Source organism: Schistocerca nitens, chromosome 5, assembly GCF_023898315.1.
Source record: "Schistocerca nitens isolate TAMUIC-IGC-003100 chromosome 5, iqSchNite1.1, whole genome shotgun sequence".
Lineage (NCBI taxonomy): Eukaryota > Metazoa > Arthropoda > Insecta > Orthoptera > Acrididae > Schistocerca > Schistocerca nitens.
This window is the reverse complement of record NC_064618.1, coordinates 809,955,313-809,978,240: the sequence shown is the minus strand read 5'-3', so window position 1 is coordinate 809,978,240 and position 22,928 is coordinate 809,955,313. Positions and strand designations below refer to the sequence as shown.

The 22,928-nt window shown below is 41.2% G+C and overlaps 1 protein-coding gene across 5 annotated transcripts in view; it reads left to right on the top strand.

Moving 5' to 3' along the window:
* Positions 1-22,928, top strand: part of LOC126260041 (protein phosphatase 1A) — a 236,233-nt gene that overhangs the window by 81,097 nt on the left and 132,208 nt on the right. For all 5 annotated transcript variants that reach the window (XM_049957220.1, XM_049957217.1, XM_049957218.1 and 2 more), the window contains one exon: positions 12,109-12,226. In XM_049957220.1, coding sequence (XP_049813177.1) covers positions 12,109-12,226 — 118 coding nt within the window. The remainder of the gene's footprint in view (positions 1-12,108; positions 12,227-22,928) is intronic.

Sequence of the window (22,928 nt, the reverse complement as noted above, 5' to 3'; positions counted from 1 at the left end):
AGATGATCTGCTATACATCTTGCTGGACTAACACTGTTTGACGATGACCGTAGCAGTCTGGTCCCTTTGCTCCCCCAAACCAACCAACCTAACACTGTTTGAAGAAAGGGTATCTGAGAGAATGACTTAGCCACAGCGTAGGGCTTTTTTTCCAGAAAGTATATTTCTTTAACTCTGCAGTGAAGTGGTTCTGTCATGTGAATCAAGTGTCATACCTAGACAATACAGTTAACAACATTGTCTGTAAAAGCCAAGGATCCACAATCGAATCTTGCAGGCAAAGGTAATCTGTTAGGAGATATCAACAATTTACTGTGGTCACCATATGTAAAGAGTTGGGTAAATCATAATCTAATGAAGTATGGTGGGAGGTACCAGTTTAGTAGAATTAAATAGATTTAAAAGTGTACATTTTAGATAATATTTGTAATGAACTAGCTGAATTGTTTGTAGTTTAACCATGTATCCATAAATATATTTTTTTGTATTTTCTGTTTCTTTCTCAAGATGTTGAAGTGACTACACCAGTAATTGAGTAATGATTCCAGTGGTTTTTAATGAATTAAAACTGAACACTTTTTCAAGGCAGTGCAGATCAATGACAAAGATTAAGTAGTATGAAAAGTGTTTTCTTTCAGAATTATTGCTATCGTTGCGAGAATGTACTGTGACAAAACTGTTCCACCTAGTATTCAAGTTATACAACTCACTCCACATACTGACAGCCACCAGCCATTCAGCACTGACCAACTGCCATGTCACCATCTACCACTAGCTTCATTCGCCCCTGCCCACGCGCCCTTCGCCCCCTGCCCACGCGCCCTTCGCCCCCTGCCCACGCGCCCTTCGCCCCCTGCCCACGCGCCCTTCGCCCCCTGCCCACGCGCCCTTCGCCCCCTGCCCACGCGCCCTTCGCCCCCTGCCCACGCGCCCTTCGCCCCCTGCCCACGCGCCCTTCGCCCCCTGCCCACGCGCCCTTCGCCCCCTGCCCACGCGCCCTTCGCCCCCTGCCCACGCGCCCTTCGCCCCCTGCCCACGCGCCCTTCGCCCCCTGCCCACGCGCCCTTCGCCCCCTGCCCACGCGCCCCCCTCCCCGCACAGGCGCCCTTGCCCCCCCCCCCCCCCCGCCCACGCGCCCTTGCCCGCCCCCCCCCTCCCGCACACGCGCACTTCGCCCCCCCCTCCCGCACACGCCCCCTTCGCCCCCCAGCCCACGCGCCCTTCGCCCACCCCCCCCCCCCCCCCCGCCCACGCGCCCGCTGCCCTTCACCTCCCTGCGCCCTTCACCCCCCGCACCCCCCCCCCCCACTAATAAAAGCATTGTATTAGTGTGGGATTCTGGGTCTCTAATGATTTCCAGTTTTTTTTTCCTTCCCCCCCCTTCCCGCCTACGCGCCCTCGCCCCCCCCCTCCAAACACCCCCCCCCCCCCCCACAAATCAAGCATTGTATTAGTGTGGGATTCTGGGTCTCTAATGATTTCCAGTTTTTAACATGTATGCCCCTGTTGCTGCCTCCATTGTAATCCAAAGATGTAATGGGGGCTTGTTCAGTATGGTATTCATTCCAGCTGTTGGTGTGTTGCTAATTGTGCTGCTTTGGCTAGGTTACACTCTGCACCTTATTGAGCTCCTTAACATTCAACTTATTTTCTTCTTTATTCCACCATATTGTAACTCATAAGTTACACTGAGATAATCGTGAACCACAATCTGTTTTCTAGGATTCCTGTTGGCTGTGTTCTGTTTAACGTCTTATTTCAGTGGTTCAGTTACTGCATGCCAATGTTTGACATAACTACTCATTGAGATGGACAAAAAAGTTATATTAGTTACTTTCTCCCTTCTTTTCTTGATGAGGGTAGGTTCCCCAGCCTTACAAAAGACCTCTGAATTGCTCTCCAATATGTATTCAAGTATGTACTCATCTATGCTGTTGGTGTCACTGCTTTCCCACATCAGTTGTGGTTGTGGGCATTGGAATCACAGCCAACCAGCAGTCATTCATTCAGCTGCAAACAACTGTCTTATCAGTCTCCTCACTTGCTGGGAACATGTAACACAGTCCCTGTAAGGAAGGTAAACCAATACAGATTCCCTCAAACTGTTTCTTATGGTCACTAAGTCACTGGAACAGAACCTTAAGTAGTTCAGTGTCAGCATAAATGAAATTACATATTTACCACAGATACATGTTGGGGGTTTTTAGATTCCTTGCGTAAATCAGCTTACCTTCAGTTCCTCCGAGGCCTGATACACCCTCTTTTTTATATAAATAGGTTTCTTGTATCAGGGCCACATCCGTTTCGTCTTCCTAGAAGGTGACTTAATGAAGCAATTGCCCCTTTACTAGACTGTAGGTTTTTCTGCAACACTTCTGTATGCCAGCCTGCCACCATTGTTGCTTCTGGTATCATTAACCAACCTGACAGTAACCTGCAAGAACGCTAAGTGCTGTTTTAGGTCGTGTCTTGCCTTCAGGGATTTTTCACTGGATTTCCAGTGCGAGGTTTTGACAATCAGTTGCAACCTTCCGGTTAATTATCCTACAATCATCTGTTGAGACTTTCTGTTTCTGAACCTGTAATTTCCCTCACAGGGTCTCTGGGGGAACACCCTTAAGTAGTTGTGGTACCCATATTGATATTTTAGTGGCCTTAAATAGTTCTATTGCTGTCTTGACCAGCATTTTCACCTCATTCCCTAGAGATATCTTGGGCACCATCTCCTTCAGCCATTATACTTTTCCCAACCCCACGTAAACGAAGATTGGAGCACCTTTGTCCAGACGGACCCTCCTGAATTTGTGGCCTTCACTTGCTTTTTCCCCAATCTTTTTGAAGAGTGTCACCTGGGCTAGCTCCTCCTGATGTGAGCTGAAGTTAACAAGTTGATATCATGTTGAGCTACCGCCATCCTGAAAACAGGAAACTGCAGGGCTACAGGTCTGTTTCCCGGTTTCATGCTGTGATCAAAGCATATTATTTTCTTTGCATAATGGTTTGTCTACCAGTGCTGAAGACATCATTGGAAGCAATAAAGACTCAAATTGCAGTACAGACTTCACTAAGTTCAGCAAGCCAAACTGTATCCTTGCAATCGGCAGTTTGTGATGTCCTCAGATTGCTGCCTAAGATCGTCAAGTCGTGCCAAAATGTATTATGGGGCTTGTAAAGGGGAAGACTTGGTGCTGCTTGCTTCAATTAGCACTAAGGCCCACAAGTTATTTAGTTACAATCCTTCTCTTCCATTAAAGTTGTTTCTGTTCTTTTTAATTTCTGTTGCCCCTCTGCACACCTGAGCACAGTAATGATTGGATCTTGGTAAAACCATAGTATTGGAGAAACAAATTTTGTGATTACCTGGTCCCAATGTATGATTTGTTGATGCCAACTTATCTGTGACAACTGCTCTTGTGTTCTTTAAATCAGGTGTTAAAGTTTGTTTTTGTAGTTCCTCTGTACAATTGGATAAAAAATTCTTGGTTGATTTAGCACATCAAATTGCGATAAAATCACGATCTTCATAAAATTTTAGTATGGAGAAGCAATTTTTGTCATTAACTGGTCCCACCAATGCACACTTCACTGCATATGGAAGGGATTTGATATACTCCCGCTGCCTCAAGCAGTGGGCGCAGGTGCTTTGCAATGCTTAAATATTCATGCGCATTTCTTGCATTCAAAGTCTTCTTAGTACTCTGCCAATGCAGTCTGTGACTGTTTTCATGAATGAGGGGAAAACTTCCTCTTCAGTTGGTTCTTTCTTACCTGAAGCTCCAGATCTTTTAGTGTGTAGTGTCCTATTTATTTCTTCGTCATAGTACCCATTTCTTCTGAAAGCAGTTTGTAAATTATCAGACTGGTCTTCCAAGTACTTTGGTTAACAGTTTCTCTTAGCCCAGTCCAACAATATTTTGATGCTTCTGATGGTGACTGGAATTTCGGTGAAGGCATCTGGCTGTGTGTGTGGGCTTACTCTAACTTCTAGTCCTAAAGTTCCATTAGGTTTTCTGAGTACCAGTACATCCAAAATGAAATTTGACTTTCTTTCTCTTTTTCCATAGGAGACTTTATATTAGAATTAATATCATTCAGAAAATTTAAAATATCTGAGACATTTTCATCCATGAAGTCATTAAACTAAAATATCATCATTGTACCGAAACCAACATAGGTTTTGTTTTCCTTTGCTGACTAAAGTTCTGCTTATTCGAATTTTTCCATATAAAAATCCATTATGACTACATTGAGAGGGCTTCCCATAGCTATGCTATTAATTTGCTCACAGCATTTGTTGCCCCATTGAAACTAATTTGATGTGAGACAATGTTTAAAGAGACCTGCCATATCCTCTGTGAAAATGCTTTACAGCTATGACATAACTTCATTAAGAGGAACCTTAGGAAACAATAATTTATCGTCAAAACTGATGATCGTAACAACTCGTGCACAAAACTTGAAGGATTTTGGTTTTTCAATAAAATGACGATAATACGAGGGCTATCCACAAAGTACATTACGTTTTGGAATTAAAAATAAATAAAGTATTGGAATTTTTTTTTAATTGTATACAGATGAAAGCCGCACTTAAATACTACTTTTCTACATAGTTGCCATTTAAATTAAGGCACTTATCATAGTGATGGACGAGCTTGGAAATTCCTTTGTCGTAAAATTTGGCCGCCTGCGCCTTCAACCACGTGGTTACCTGTTCTTGAAGCTGTGCGTCGTCATCAAAACGCTGCATAGCCAACCATTTCTTCATTGCTGGGAATAAGTGGAAGTCGCTCGGTGCCAGGTCGGGACTGTACGGCGGATGAGGAAACAACTCCCACTTAAAAGATTCGAGAACTTCACGAGTGGCATTTGCCGTGTGGGCCCGGCCGTTGTCGTGAATCAGCAAGATCTTTGAGCCCAACTTTCTCCTGCGCTTGTTTTGTATTGCTCTTCTGAGGTTGTGCAGAGTTTGGCCATACCTTTGAGAGTTTATTGTAGTGCCTCTTTCCAGGAAATCCACAAAAATCACGCCTTTTCTGTCCCAAAAGACAGTCGCCATCACCTTCCTTACCGACATTGTCTGCATGCATTTCTTGGGTTTTTGGGGGGAATTTGTGTGCCCCCACTGCATTGACTGCAATTTTGTCTCACAGTTCACATGCTTAACCCATGTTTCGTCACCAGTAATGATGCGATCGAGTAATGAGTCGCCATCTTTCTCGTAAGCATCCAAAAACGTTAACGCTGCAGCCATTCGCTGATTTTTGTGAATCTCTGTCAAGATTTTTGGTATCTATCTTGCACAAAACTTGCGGTAACAAAGCTTTTCGGTAATGATTTCGTGCAACAAACTTCGTGAAATTTGTGGAAAACTCGTAGAGAGTTCCGTTATTCTGAAATTACGGTTTTCACGGACCGCGGCATCGACTTTTTCGACAAATTCGGCAGTCACTATGCTGGGTCTTCCACTTCGCTCTTCGTCGTGAAGGTTAGTTCGGCCATTTTTAAATTTTATGACCCATTGACGCACTCCACCTTCAGTGATTATGTTGTCCCCATACACTTCACAAAGCTGCCGATAGATTTCTATCGGTGTCCAGTTTTTTGCAGTCAGAAACCTTATTACAGCACGCACTTCACACTTCGCAGCATTTCAATTAACACTGACATTTCAAACTGTCGCAGTAACTCAACGGAGTACAGCACGAACCTCTCACTAGCACGGCAGGATGCCGACTGAGCGGCGGAATGCCATGACACCAAGATGGCCGCGCTAGCCCCGCCCCTAACGGACACAAACGAAAACATAATGTACTTTGTGGATAGCCCTTGTACACTGACCAGCCATAACATGGTCACCATCAACCTACTATTGATATAAACCCATCCAGGCAATTGCAGCATTGCCTGCTAGTTGGACACATGCATAGTGCAGTTAGTATCAGTGAGCATACTGTCCGTGCCTAGAATGGGGAAGGTGCTCGATCTATCTGGATTTGACCGAGGGTAGATATTGATGGCCCAGAGGCTCAGCACAAGCATTTCGGAAACTGCACGACTTGTCGGGTGTTCGAGGTGTGTTGTGGTGAGTGTCTTCAACAAGTGGCGAAACCAGAGTGAAACCACATCTAGACAGCGTGGGGTGGGTGGCCACCCCTCATTGCAAATGTCCGATGTCGTAAAACAGGACAGCTGGTGAACTGTGGGGGAACCCAACATCAGACTTTAATGCTGAGTAGAGTATAAGTGTGTGTGAACACACAGTGCACCGAACATTTTGTAATGATGAGCCTCTGCAGCCGATGACCCATGCATGTGCCATTGTTAAACTACAACATTGGCAACTACGAGTGAAATGGGCACGTGACTGTCAGCGCTGGACGTTGGTGCAGTGGCAGAACGTTGCATGGTCTGATGAATCCTGATACCTTCTTCATCATGCCAATGGGAGGATGCAAATTTGTCATCTTCCAGGGGAACAGCTCCTTGACACCAGTACTGCGGGATGGAGACAAGATAGTGGTGGCTCCATTATATTCTGGGGAACATTCACGTGGGCAACCATGGGTTCAGTGAAGCTCGTGCAACGCACCGTGACTGTCACTGAGAATCGTACACTGGTTACAGAGCACATACACTCCTTCACGACAGTCATGTTTCCCGATGACAGTGGCTTTTTTAACAAGAAGATGCTCCATGTCGCAAGGCTAGGAGTGCGATGGAGTGGTTTGGGAAACACAGTAGTAAGTTCCAATTGATGTTCTGGCTCATCAGTCCTGAACCCGCTTAAACACATCTGGGATGTGATCAAATGTGGTGTCAGAGCTCATCGCCCACCTCCTGGTAATTTATGGGAATTAGGTGACTTGTATGTGCAGATGTGATGCCAACTTTCTCCAGCGACCTACCGAGGCCTCATTGCTTCCATACTGTGGCACGTCACTGCTTTTATCCGTGCCAAAGAAGGGACATCCGAGCTGTTAGGCAAGTGGTCATAATGTTCTCGCTGATCAGTGTAAGTGTCAGTTTCTCCTATAAATGGTTGTAGTAGGGTAGCCAATTGTTTGGCAGTTCAGTAGGTCAGACAGTCAAAACGCTAACAATGGGTCTTAATGGAATGCCAGATTTTACATTTACACCCACAACCTATACTCTGCAAACCACCATGGCAGAAGGTACATACCAATCTACCAGTTATTAGGGATTTTTTCCCCCATTCTATTTGTGTATGGAGTACAGGAAGAATGGTTGTTTGAATGCCTCTATGTATGCTGTAATTATTCAGATTTTATCCTCAAGATTCCTATGTGAGTTATATGTAGTGGTTTTTTGTATATTTCTAGATACATCATTTAAAGCCGGTTCTTGAAATTTTATTAATAGACTTTCTTGGGATAGTTTACACCTATCTTCAAGAGTCTTCCAGTTCAGTTCCTTCACTCTCTCTGTGACTCTCTCCATGGATCATACAAACATGTGACCACTGGTGCTGCCCTCCTCTGTGTGCATTCAACATCCCCGGTTAGTCCTATTTGGTACGGGTCCCACACATGTGAGCAATATTCTATAACCGTTTGCACAAGTGATTTGCAAGCAATCTCTTTTGTAGACTGATGGCTTTTTCCCAGTATTTTACCAATAAACAAAGTCCACCACCTGCTCTACCCTCAACTGAGCCTATGTGATCATTTCATTTCGTCTCATATCCCTGCAAAGTGTTATAGCAGGTATAACAACTCATAGAGAGTTGTCCGTTTCTAACACTGACTCGTGGACATTATAGTCACAAGATACTATTTTGTGAAGTGCAAAATTTTACATTTCTGAATGTTTAGAGCAAATTGCCAATCTCTGCACCATGTTGAAATCTTATCAAGATCTGACAGAATATATATGCAACTTCTCTCAGATAGTACCTCATTATGGATAACTGCATCATCTGCAAAAAGCCTGATTTGACTATTAATATTGTCTGCAAGGTCATTAATATACAACATGAACAGCAAGGGTCCCAACACAAATCCCTGGGGCACACCCTGAGTACTTCTATGTCTGATGATGAATCTCCATCCAAGATAACATGTTGTGTCCTCCCTATCAAAAAGTCCTCAATCCAGTCACAAATTTAACTCGATACCCCATATGATCTTATTTTTGACAGTAAGCAAAGGTGCGAGTTGGGTTCCACATTATCGTTGTTTTTGAAATCCATGCTGGTTGACTTTTGAGGAGGTCATTCTGTTAAAGATACCTTATTATGTTTGAGCTCAGAATATGTTCTAAGATTTGACAACAAATTGATGTCAAGGTATTGGACGGTAGTTTTGAGGATCACTTCTACTACCCTTCTTGTAGATGGATGTGACCTGTACTTTTTGTTGTTCGAGGGATCTAGAATAGGTTATAGTTGGGAGAGGGACTAACTCGGCCATAAATTCAGTGTAGAATCTGACAGGGGACCCCATCGATGCCAGGAGTTTTGTTCATTTTTAATGCTTTTAGCTGTTTCTCAACACCACTGACACTAATACTATTCAGTGGTACAAGGATTAAATGGGGGGGGGGGGGGCGCAATTGTCCTGAGTTTTCCTTTGAAAAAGAACATTTCAAAAGCATTTCAGCTTTTGCTTTGCTATACGCAATTCAGTTCCTGTCTCATTCGCTACGGACTGGACAGTAACTTTGGTGCCCCTAACAGCCTTTACATATGACCAGAATTTCTTTGAGTTTTGTGAAAGATCAGTTGACAGTAATCTGCTATGGTAGTCACTGAAGGCATCACACATGGCTATCTTGACAGCCAAATGTGTTTCATTCAGCATCACTCTAGCTATAGCCCTGGGCTTTATTTTATACCTATTATACAGTAATCTCTGTTTCTTTAGAAGTTGCTTTACAGTGAATGTATACCATGGACATTCCCTCCCATTATGAACTATTCTACTGGGTACATGTATATCCAGTGCATGGTCAACTATTCTTTTAAACTTGAGCCAGTGTTCTGTACATGCTCCTTCACTATCCTGAAAGTTTCAAGTTCCTCATTGAGATGTGACCCTACTGATTTTTCACCTAGTTTACTGAAAATATATGTCTTTCTGCTAGTTTTAGTTGTCCTTTGTACTATGGTAATCATTGTTGCCACAACCATATCATGGTTTCTGGCACCAGTTTTGATGTGAACATCCTCAAAGAGGTCAGGTCTATTTATTGGCATTAGAACCAGTATATTTCCACCATGAGTGGAGGTCCTAACTCACTGCTCAAGATAGTTTTCAGAGAAGGCATTTAGTAATGTTTCACAGGAAGTCTTATCACGCCCACAGCTAACAAGACAGCAATTTTCCCAATTAATTGTTGGATGATTAAAGTTTCCACCAACAATTACAGTATGACTCCTAACTAAGGTACGAGCATATGGGATTGGTTCCCAAATATGTGAGTGGCTCGAAGACTTCTTAAGTAATAGAACGCAGTAGGTTGTCCTCGATGGTGAGTGAGTGTTCATCGGAGGTGAGGGTATCATCTGGAGTGCCTCAGGGAAGTGTGGTAGGTCCGCTGTTGTTTTCTATCTACATAAATGATCTTTTGGATAGGGTGGATAGCAATGTGCGGCTGTTTGCTGATGATGCTGTGGTTTATGGGAAGGTGTCCTCGTTGAGTGACTGTAGGAGGATACGAGATGACTTGGACAGGATTTGTGATTAGTGTAAAGAATGGCAGCTAACTCTAAATATAGATAAATGTAAATTAATGCAGATGAATAGGAAAAAGAATCCCGTAATGTTTGAATACTCTATTAGTAGTGTATTGCTTGACACAGTCACGTCGATTAAATATTTGGGCGTAACATTGCAGAGCGATATGAAGTGGGACAAGCATGTAACGGCAGTTGTGGGGAAGGTGGATAGTCGTCTTCGGTTCATTGGTAGAATTTTGGGAAGATGTGGTTCATCCGTAATGGAGACCCTTATAAAACACTAATATGACCTATTCTTGAGTACTGCTCGAGCGTTTGGGATCCCTATCAGGTCGGATTGAGGGAGGACTTAGAAGCAATTCAGAGGCGGGCTGCTAGATTTGTTACTGGTAGGTTTGATCATCACGCAAGTGTTACGGAAATGCTTCAGGAACTTGGGTGGGAGTCTCTGGAGGGAAGGAGGCGTTCTTTTCGTGAATCGCTACTGCGAAAATTTAGAGAACCAGCATTTGAGGCTGACTACAGTACAATTTTACTGCCGCCAACTTATATTTCGCAGAAAGACCACAAAGATAAGAGAGATTAGGGCTCGCACAGAGGCATATAGGCAGTCATTTTTCCCTCATTCTGTTTGGGAGTGGAACAGGTAGAGAAGATGCAAAGATGCAAGTTGTGGTACGAGGTACCCTCCGCCACGCACCGTATGGTGGATTGCGGTGTATGTAGATGTAGATATGTTTGGGTAACAACTGAACCGAAGTTTTCTCTTTAAGTTTTTGGTTACATCAGATGATGAGTCTGGGGGGCAATAGAAGGATTCAATTATGATTTTATGCCCACCTCTGATATTGAGCCTTGTCCAAAGTATCTCTCATGCAGCTTCAATTTCTATCTCGGTGGATTTGAGTTTCTTGTCTACTGTGACAAATATGCCACCTCCATTTCCCATTTGCCTATCCTTTCAATGTACTCTCATATTCTCCCAAAAATCTCACTCCTATCAACTTCAGGTTTCAACCAGCTTTCTGTACCTAATATTATGTGAGCTTTACTACTTTTCATGAGCACTTGAAACTCTGGCACTTCGTTGTGAATGCTTTGGCAGTTTACCATTAATATTTTAATACTGTCACCTGTGGGAGGCATTTCTTTTGATCTTACTAGGATACTTCTAGGTTTCCTTCTGCCTCCGAGGGAGACCCTACAGTTCTTAACCCTATGGTGCAAGTCCATTAAGTCACAGCCTAGCTTGTCACAGAACCTTCAGAATATCTCTGGTGCAGTCCTTACAGTCAACTAGAAGCAAAGGACCACAATCAGTTTTGGGACAATGCAGGAAATTGTGGCCTTTGTTGAAACTCCATGCACAAGGCTGGTCTTCTCAACCTTCTCTGCCAGTTGCTATAATGACCCAAGTTTGACCTCGGAGCCCAGATGACAACATGTGCCACAATATGCAGTTGGTTGCACCCTGTTCTCTCAATGGCTGCTAGAATAGCCTGTTGTGAATTTGTGAATTTTTGGTAAACCATACAATCTTGGTCACAGTGCTTCTGATTTGATAAGCCCCTTCACGTCAGTGGGAGGTATTGAAAAGGTATTTATTAGTTTGTCCAATATCTTAAGAATAGAAGTTATCAGATCTCCTTTAAGCTCTGTTTATTTCTCTGAATTTTACTATGGTAGTCCTCTTTCTTCACTGCCCTTATCTGCTGGATATGCCAGATCTTTTTAAACATTTTCACACAACTTTCATTGGAACAACAAATTCTGTGAGTGAATTAATGGCGTAGGAATGGGAAAAACAATCAGTGCAGCTGTAGGCAATTTCTATACGGAAAAAAGTTGGAGAAGCAGCCCTTGAGACAGTGAAGAAGAAGAGGAAAAAAAAAAGCTCTAAAAGATTTAGAGCTTCTAGTGAAAAAGAACCATTTAAAGGAAAAGGTTTCCTCCTGTTTGTCAAAAATCACAGACCACATAAGCAGAATATGAAGATGTGGTATTAACATTTAAAACATCAAGACAGGTGTGCGTGTATTTGAAGACTGCAGGGGACCTACACTCACCAATTGCAAAAGCATTAATATATGGAATCCCTTGCACATGTAGTCACTTGTATGTAGGAAGCTTGTTAGGTTCATTACTTGAAGAGGGGTGTAGGTTTAAAGCAATTATATGAACAGAAGACAGAAAACAAAAGACTAACAAAAAAGCTACATGGGGCTTAGTGCCCCAATGTTCTTTCCTTTCTTAGTGACATTTGGCGTTTCTGGTTAATGGGATTAAATAATAATGTGTTGCTTTGGTGCTCATTTTGTGGTATCCATTGTTATCTTGTATTAGTAATTGTTATGAGCTGAGCATTTTTATATATTTTTATCAGTCCTGTTTGTAGCTTTCTTCTTTTTCAGGGAAGTCGAGACAACATGAGTATTGTGTTAGTCACCTTCCCAGGTGTGCCACAGCCTTCAGCTGAAGCAATGCAGCGTGAACGAGAACTTGAAGAATTAATAGAAAGGAGAATGACAGGTGGATTCTTTAGTTTCTTATGTGCACATATACTGGTTTGTTGTTGTTGTTTAGCAGTTCACAATTATGTACTCATTAGCACCCAAACTAGATTCATGTAATCTCATGGGAAACTCAAATTTATCAAAAAAGCAACAAACGAGAAATGCAGCAAAAGATCTAAAGGTCTAGAGATGACAAAAATAAGAAGTGTGAGTTGCTTAAAAGCAGCATGATGGCTGTGCTAACTGTTTGTCTTCACCACTTTGTGATAACTGGAAAGATTAACTGTAGTTTACTAGATGTTTGAAAATTTGTATATCATATATAAAATAGAGGGCAAGTCAGTAGCTAAACGTTTGGTTTACAAACATTTGTCCACCACAGGTGTCCCATGCTGAAAGGTTTTCTTGCCAGAGAAGAAATCTGTTCATCAAAGGATAGTTCCATATCTACGCCACTGTCATTGTACAGTGAAAAGTTGTCTTGTCAGAGAAGAAATCCATTCATCAAAAGGTAGTTCCCTATCTGGATGCATCTTGAGAACACTTCTTCCCACATCAGTCTGGAAGGAATTAATTGCCATCTAGTCTCTCACGCCCAGCCTTTCTGTCTTTAGCACTGAGGTCATTGTGTGTACAGAAACTTTTCACGATGTTATAGTAAGCATTATGCTGATGTTCTTGACTGCTGCACCAACCAATTAATTATCTTGTATTCCCACATGCATTAGTACTCTACATAATATACATTCTTTTCCTAGATGCTGCAGGTGAGGAAAAATGTACTGGATTGACTGGACCAGTACAAGCACTACACAGCTTAAAGTGCACTCAGAAAATGGGAATAGATCAAGAATTTCATAGTTTGGGTGCATATAAATGAGCTCCAGTGCCTTCATTATGTTATATTTCTTGGTCCTAGTCAGGCACTGCAATTGATAAACTATCTTGTGGATACGATTGAAGTGCGTTGCTGATTAATTAATGTTGCCCCTGCTTGCTCGTATTAGAGCAGGTTAGCATGTAATTTTGATTCTTACTTAATATGCTGTTACCTAATATTTCAAAAGTGTGCTATAGAGTACAATTTCTCTTGTATTTTGACCTATGCAATATAGTTATGGATCTTGTTATCAAACAGAGCAGAAGACAGCTCCAACCATGGCATGGATAGTAATGAAATGACATTTGGATCCTACAAAATGCTAAAAGACCCGCATTCACACACATTCCAAATAGCATTATTGGTCATCGACATTGTCTAGATGCCAATTCCACGAGTACTCACTTAAAAAGTTTCAGTACTGATTACTCACCAGTAGACAAGATCCTGAACACTTGATACATCATGGTGTTTCCTCCAGACAGTTAATAGTGGCATGCAAGGCTTGGATCAGAGGCTGGCTGTGTGACTGAGTCTGTAGGTACCTGTGGCCACACGAAACCCTTCGGTGTGAGTAGTGTCAATGATCTTTGAATGTGGTCTGCATCTGGCACCCATAATCCGGTATGTACCCAAATGAAAGTTTCATAAAATGGGAGCAAATTCATTGTCAGTTCTGCAAGAGTTATGGCTAAGGTCCTTAAAAATTTAAGTTCTTTGAGGAACTTAGTTTTAAGAACCCTCACATATGGTAACCAAGACAACTTGTGGTTTAAAATTATGTCCAAAAAAGAAACTACATAGCATTCATTTATCTAACCTCTTCGATATCAGTTGCAGCTAATGTGTTGCTGTTGCTGATTTGGAGAAGATACAAAATATTCCTCATCCATGAAACGCTGCACTCCCCTGATTCTTGACAATGTCACACTGCTGATTGCAATGACAAATTTGCTAACATTGAGTACCACTTCCTTATACACAGTCTTCTGTTCAAAACTGTTTGGTATGGTAAATAGTGTGCATCTGGGCCTTATGCCAAGTTGTTGTTTCCATTTTATGCATAATATTTTGACAACAGACCCACCCTGAAGAAGACGGGTTGGTCGGTTATCAAAATATTGTGCAGAATAGGAAAACAGCAACTCAGCAGAACATCTGAAAGCACACTATTAATCAGTCATGCCGAGAAAACCTGAGACATCGTTATTTGGTATGGTTTCCCTGACACTGCTACCTGAAAAATCAGTGTGACAGGAAAAATCTGTATTAAGATGAAAAGCAGTCGTGGAACTATCTGAGGTGGTTGTGTGTCTTTTAAGTGGTATTTCAGGCATTCTCAAGATAGAAAAAGCCATCTGCTGTGCTTTAATTAACCAGAAAAATCTGTTGGATTCAACAGGGTGTAGTTACTAAGAAACTATCAGGATTCAAGAACTCAAAGACAGTGACTCACCATCTACTCTTAAGGTCTTCCTACACAAGATAGAGGTGCGCTAAGCTAACCAAATGAGTATGTCCAGTTCTTACGTGCCAAGAGTTGGAGTAATGTCATGCCTCCCATACAAAACTAAGCAGATCCTCAAGGGACGGGGGTGGGATTTTTATGCACCCCTCAAAGGTTTCCTAACATGCCATAATGGTTAAGTGTTGTGTTACAACTTGCAGATAGTGCTTGAATCCAGCTCCCACATTGAGAAAGAACTATTGCTAACTACACGTTTTTTCGTGTAGCAGTCCCAACTCTGCCTCCCACTAGTATCTATTGTTGTAACTGTTCTTTAACACTTTAGATCCTGAGTTGGTAACATGCAAGCATATCCTCAAAAATCTGATTGTATTTTCCTTGTTTTAAACAGTTGCATTTCTTCGAATGTTTCAAGTGTCGTACCCACATTTCCATTATTGAATAATCAAGAATATCTAATAAAATTCGTATGTAATACTTTGTTTTTGATTTTAAATGTACTTTCAAAGTGCAATTTATTTATAATATTTTCAGAATGAGTCTTTCAGTGTGCCAAAGAGTGTGCACTGGTTTTGAAAATTCCTGACAGATTCGAACTGTTTGCTTTTAAAAGACTCGGACCTGCAACCTTGTGTTTACAAGCAGTGTGGGTGGTCTTACTGACTGAGATATTCCAGCGTGAGCAATAACTTACCTTACTGACTGAGGTATTCCAGCCTGCCTCATGATCCACCTTCACAGCTTCACTTCTGCCTGTACCTTTCTCCTGCTTTCCTAACTTCTCAGAAGTGCACCTGTCTGTGTTTGATCATAAAATATGACAGTGGAAAGTCCAGAATAGAATAATAATAATAATAATAATAATAATAATAATAGTAACATGGAAAGCATAGATTGCTACTCGCAGTGAAGAGAGGAGGCATTGACTTGGAAAAAGGCACAGTGAAAAAGAATGCTAGAAATATTTCAGCTTTCATATAAATTTAAACTGCACTGTACATATTGTCCTGAAAATACAGAGGTATCTGGAACATAATTAGTGATCATCTGACCTTCCTCAAGCTATACAGCTTGAAGCTCGTACCCTCACACTGGGTCACCTGTGCTCTTCAAGTGTAATATCCAGAGGAATACACGCATCTTGCTTCTATAGATTTTGACATCCACACTTTGTTCTGATTTTACTGCAAAAAATTGTACTTCAGAATAAAATCACTTTCAAATTATGTACTGTGAAATGTTCCATGTTGTGTGTGTGCCAGTTAACTTCTTAAAGAAATTTTCAGTAACCATTATTTATTAAAATTTTTGTGTTTTTGTACGCTGCAGTTATTTGGCAGAATTACCACGAAGTTATTTCATAGTTGCAGACTCTTATCATAGATTGATACAGGGTGATTCAAAAGTAACTGTACACACTTGATGGGTGTGGTGTATGGATCAGGATAAGAGGAAAATGTAAAATAAGGTTCTGTCTGAAACTACTTTATTTTTTAGTTATGATGGATAGTGTCACTTGTGGTAGGCATTACATCATGGGCCAATACAGGATTTCGGCTTGCCGTGTTCATCTGCATATCAACTGATTATGTTTTGTTGATGGTGCCCCTGCACATTTCATTTTGGTGGCAAGAGAGTTTCTCGAAGTTGCTTATCCCAATAAGTGGACAGGTCATGCAGGACCAGTTGCTTGGCCCACCAGATCTCCAATCTTAAACCCTAGACATCTACCTTAGGGGTTATATTTGAGAATGTAGCACAACAACAACATTGAGTTGAAAACAGCTGCATAACTGTGCAGAATGGGATGAATGGAGCCTGCATCATCCTGAGAACAATGAGAAGTTGAGTGCATCACTGCTTCATCTGCATGGACATAAGTTTGAACATGTCCTTTGGTGAATGTTTAGTTTGTAGTTGAGTAGAATTTTGGGTTGCTTCATGTTGTTTCTTTGCGAGAAGAATTAATTTTGTGTTGTTTGTGTCGCATTCATGATCCCTTCTGTACTGTGTAACTCTGAAATGAACCAATTTCAGACAAAACTTTATTTAATTTTTTACTCTTATTTTGATGCATACATCACACCCAAGAAGTGTGTACAGTTACTTACGAATTACCTGTAAATTGTATCTCAAATTTATAATTTGGAACACTTCAGTTACAGATTGTTTACAGACTTTTAAGTGGACAATGCTTGTGTGCACAATCCACCAATACTCTTTCAAGTCTAGGCAATGAATGCTGCCTTCCTTTGTCATGATCTTGAAGATTCCATGGCCTACTGTGCATTGTGGGGAATAATAGACCTATTAGCAGGTGCTGCAACATGAAGAAGACTGCCCTTTTCACTCTGTTTTGCAGATACACTGTATGCACCCATTCTCAGGCACTTGCAAAAAATAAACAAAATTTGTGCGCACAGTATGCAGGTCGAAACTGCTTAACTAACACATAGACACTTACAAAAGTCACAGCACTTTCCCCAAAGTGATATGTTATATCACAACTGAAAACCCTTTATATTGAAATCTGAATTTAAAATAGCAAATTTTGTCATTTTTAGACATGCCTTACCTGGGCTCTCTGAAATTTCTTCTTGAACACAGTTGATATCATCCTGTCATATGCAATATCTTCAAAAAATAGCTATTTTCAGAATTAAGTAGTAACTCAAAAGCAGTATCATCATCAGTCAAATTGTGTGTCACCCAGCGCTGTGTGGATGCAGCTGAGACCACATGTGAGAAACATGCTGCTCCAAATGTACCCACAAAACAAAAGAAATTAGAAGCGCCTTCAGTGTGTTAACATCATATATAGCAAGCGACACTGGAACTATAGCCTCTGCTGCAAAAACCATAGAGCTGGAATTGTAAGAAAGTGGACAGGACAAAGAAATGCTGAGAAAATGTGCCTGTAATATTACAACTTGCTGACTTTCAGATGCATCAAACCCACCCACATATTTTTACGTGTTGGCTTTAAAGTGTTAGACAACTAAGAAAAATGTTAGGTATGAAGACCTGTAGATAGAAGCACAGGTGACACAGGGAAGCTAATAGGTGCATCTTTATTGGTCACCTGCATTAAATTTCAAGAGGAATTACTGGTCCAAATTCTTTCGTATGTTCATGATAGCTTTAAACTCCAGGCACACACTAGTCAAACAAATTTTTTGTGCACGTATTCTCACACTTGCAAGTAAGTTCTTCAGTAGTGTAAACTTTATGCACAAATGTGTAGCAAAAAATAAAACTTCAAACTAGATAGTAGTCACTTATTAGTATAATGTTAATAAGTGTGAGATACTGCCCATAACAAAAAGAGCAAACCCAATAGCAAGTAATTACAAGATTAGTGGTGAACATTGTGAGCACATCACATTGTAGAAGTATTTAGGGTTAATATTAAGATGTGATTGGAAATGGAAGAAGCACACACAATTGGTATTAGGGAAGGTGAATAGGAGATAGATTTATTGGGAAGGTTTCTGTGAAACAGATTGTATCTGTAAAGGAAACTGGATACACGATGCTAGTGCAGCCAGTAGTAAAGAATTGTGTGCCATTTGCATTCCTTCTCAAATAAGCATGACAATAGACACTGCACAAATCCAGAGATGCACTGCTAAGATTGTATATGTCAATGTAACCCATATGAAAGTGAAATGGAATACCATAAGTTAAGGATCCGAATCTGTTGAGCATGGAGCAGGTTGGCTTTGATAAAGGGGTTCTTGAGTGGTAAGCCATTGAGTCCTTTTATTCAACATTTATTTTGGCAGACACACAATATTAAAATTTTTGATTCTTAACAACTGTCTCACTGGATGTCCAGAATAAACTCTCCATCAGGATAACAGGCTTATGGCCCACAAACAGTTAATAAGTTAATAATTGTGCACAATCATAACAAAACAAACATTAAGAAGGGCCCACGAGCTTTAGCCCTTAACAGTTAATAATTTAAACAACTAGAAAAACTAATGAAAAAAGCTCAACATGTTAGAATACTCTTGGCCACATTAAATAAGGTTCAATAGAGTAAATAGTGCCTCATGTGGCATTTGGTACTTTAATAAAAACACCAATTTCAAACATTCTGCTCACTAGAAACTTAGAGAAGTAACACATGGCACACAGCCAAGTTTTGTCAAATAATTGATTAAGTGTCGACCCAAAGCTCTGATATTAAAGAGTATTAATTAAAAAATACAAGATAATAACAATATTTGTAAATACGATGCTTTGCTGTCTTTATAACCATCACAGCACTTTACCCCAGCCGTACAGATAACCATTCAGGGGCACTTGTTCAATAAAGTGGTGTATGCTCTGTTGCACCTGGCTGAAGTACAACTTTCAACAACCACATGTGCCATCCACCAGTGTGTCATGCCTCATGCTAAATTAACTACACGATTCACAATTTGCTAGAGGGCTTCTACAACATAGAGAGGGGTACAATTAATTCACATATAATAAAGCAAGTTAATTACATGAGGATTAACAGTATCACTTCTCTCAGCTGAGCCAATGGCTCCAACTGACACTGTAATGAAAAAATTTAAATAAATTATAATGACATTGATCAACAGTTCAACCAACAAAATAGAATACAGTCCAATGCTGACAGAGCACCTGCTGGAATGTTTGTCTACACAAAGTGCATCATGCAAGACCAAGCTTCAATCAGATGTTTAAAATAATAGCCTAATGGCCTGTCCTTTGTCGCAGATATCAGATGGAATAACCACCAAGTGAATTTAAGAGTTCAGTATATCTGAAGAAAATTAACTTGTCTGTCGTGTCCAGGGAAGTCCCTCTGTTAAGCAGACATGTAGGATGAGAGTGGAGCTTCAGCTTCTTGACCAAAGGTGAGAATGTTCACAGTGAAAAGAAAAACAGTGGGAAGTCCAAGATGGAGTAACAATAATATGGAAAAGTTAGACTGCTAATCACCATGGAGAAGTGGTGGTGAGTCACAGAGAGGTACAATGAAAAAGAACACTTGACATATTGTCAGCTTTCAAACAAAGTCCTTCACACACATACACACACACACACACACACACACACACACACACACACACACACACTGCCACTGGCTCACGACCTTAGCACTCATGTTCCAGCCACCCCCTGACCATCCTATCTTGCACTTAATCCTCCATAGCACCACACCCTCCACTTGCCCCCCCCCCCTCCCCCCGGTGACCTCCCCATCACTGCACACATGTTAGTGTACATGTTTGTGAAGCTTAGGTGCCATGTTTTTTGGTTTTTGTATTGATATTGTGTGCTATAAAAATACACAGTTTATTTTGTGCACAACAAAAGCTTCTCAAAAATGCAAAATTTTTCGTACAATTAGTTGTGTGAAAGTGTACAGAAATGTGATGTTAGCATTTAAAACTTTTACCTGTATTCCAAGTTAAGAGTTGAAGAGGGCTCCATTATTATGGAAAAAGGTATTTTTATTGATGAAACCAGCATGCTTGTTAAAAACATGAAGAAACAAATCGTACTTGAATAATAAGCGATCTGAAAGTACACCAAATTACCAAACAGTATTAAACAGATGTTAAATGCTTATTTATAGGTTTGTTCCAAAAAATTGTGCAATGGACATGTATTATTACGCAGCAGCTAATACCATCTGTCACTTCAGAGTGCAGGAGTGTTAGGAGTGCATAGGTCCAGCACTTTACTGTGTGTGGCCGGGGGCACATTACGTGCCACTGCATTACCTCCCTTTCTTGTTCCAGTTGCGTATGGTCCGCGGGAAGAACGACTGCCGGAAAGTCTCCATGTACGCTCGAATCTCTCTAATTTTACATTTGTGATCTCCTCGGGAGGTATAAGTAGGGGGAAGCAATATATTCGATACCGCATACAGAAACGCACCCTCTCGAAACCTGAACAGCTAGCTACACCACGACTCAGAGTGCCTCTCTTGCAGAGTCTGCCACTTGAGTTTGCTAAACATCTCCGTAACGCTATCACGCTTACCAAGTAACCCTGTGACGAAACGCGCCCAACTTCTTTGTATCTTCTTTATCTCCTCTGTCAATCCGACCTGGTACGGATCCCACACTGATCAGCAATACTCAAGTATAGGTCGAACAAGTGTTTTGTAAGCCACCTCCTTTGTTGATGGACTACATTTTCTAAGGACTCTCCCAATGAATCTCAACCTGGCACCCGCCTTACCGACAATTAATTTTATATGATCATTCCGCTTCAAATCGTTCCGTACGCATACTCCCAGATATTTTACACAAGAAACTGCTACCAGTGTTTGTTCCGCTATCATATAATCATACAATAAAGGGTCCTTCTTTGTAGGTATTCACAATACATTACAGTTGTCTAAGGGTCAGTTGCCACTCCCTGCACCAAGTGCCTATCTGCTGCAGATCTTCCTGCATTTCGCTGCAATTTTCTAATGCTGCAATTTCTCTGTATACTACAGCATCATCCATGAAAAGCTGCATGGAACTTCCGACACTATCTACTAGGTCATTTATATATATTGTGAAAAGCAATGGTCATATAACACTTCCCTGTGGCACGCCAGAGGTTACTTTAACGTCTGTAGACGTCTCTCCATTGAGAACAACATGTTGTGTTCCGTTTGCTAAAAACTCTTCAATCCAGCCACACAGCTGGTCTGATATTCCGTAGGCTCTTACTTTGTTTATCAGGTGACAGTGCGGAACTGTATCGAATGCCTTCCGGAAGTCAAGGAAAATGGCATCCACCCGGGAGCCTGTATCTAATATTTTCTGGGTCTCATGAACCAATAAAGCGAGTTGGGTCTCGAATGATCGCTGTTTCCAGAATCCATGTTGATTCCTACAGAATAGATTCTGGGTTTCCAGAAATGACGTGATACGTGAGCAAAAAACATGTTCTAAAATTCTACAAGAGATCGATGTCGGAGATAGTTTTGCGCATCTGCTCGACGACCGTTCTTGAAAACTGGAACTACCTGTGCTCTTTTCCAATCATTTGGAACCTTCCGCTCCTCTAGAGACTTGCAGTACACGGCTGTTAGAAGGGGGGCAAGTTCTTTCGCGTACTCTGTGTAGAATCGAATTGGTATCCCGTCAGGTCCAGTGGACTTTCCTCTGTTTAGTGATTTCAGTTTCTTTTCTATTCCTTGGATACTTATTTCGATGTCAGCCATTTTTTCGTTTGTGCGAGGATTTAGAGAAGGAACTGCAGTGCGGTCTTCCTCTGTGAAACAGCTTTGGAAAAAGGTGTTTAGTATTTCAGCATTACGCGTGTCATCCTCTGTTTCAATGCCATTATCATCCCAGAGTGTCTGGATATGCTGTTTCGATCCACTTTCTGATTTAACGTAAGACCACAACTCCTAGGATTTTCTGTCAAGTCAGTACATAGAATTTTACTTTCGAATTCACTGAACGCTTCATGCATAGCCCTCCTTATGCTAACTTTGACATCCTTTAGCTTATGTTTGTCCGAGAGGTTTTGGCTGCGTTTAAACTTGCAGTGAAGCTCTCTTTGCTTTTGCAATAATTTCCTAACTTTGTTGTTGAACCATGGTGGGTTTTTCCCATCCCTCACAGTTTTACTTGGCACGTACCTGTCTAAAACGCATTTCACGATAACCTTGAACTTTATCCATAAACACTCAACATTGTCAGTGTCGGAATAGAAATTTTCGTTTTGATCTGTTAGGTAGTCTGAAATCTGCCTCCTATTACTCTTGCTAAACAGATAAACCTTCCTCCCTTTTTTTATATTCCTATTTGCTTCCATATTCAGGGATGCTGCAACAGCCTTATGATCACTCATTCCCTGTTCTGCGCTTACTGAGTCGAAAAGTTCGGGTCTGTTTGTTATCAATAGGTCCAAGATGTTATCTCCATGAGTCGGTTCTCTGTTTAATTGCTAGAGGTAATTTTCGGATAGTGCACTCAGCATAATGTCACTCGATGCTCTGTCCCTACCACCCATCCTAAACATCTGAGTGTCTCAGTCTATGTCTGGTAAATTTAAATCTCCACCTAAGACTATAACATGCTGAGGAAATTTGTGTTAAATGTATTCCAGATTTTCTCTCGGTTGTTGTGCCACTAATGCTGCTGAGTCGGGAGGTCGGTAAAAGGAGCCAATTATTAACCTAGCTCGGTTGTTGAGTGTAACCTCCATCCATAATAATTCACAGGACCTATCCACTCCTACTTCACTACAGGATAAACTACTACTAACAGCGACAAACACGCCACCACCGGTTGCATGCAATCTATCCTTTCTAAACACCGTCTGTGCCTTTGTAAAAATTTCGGCAGAATTTATCTCTGACTTCAGCCAGCTTTCCGTACCTATAATGATTTC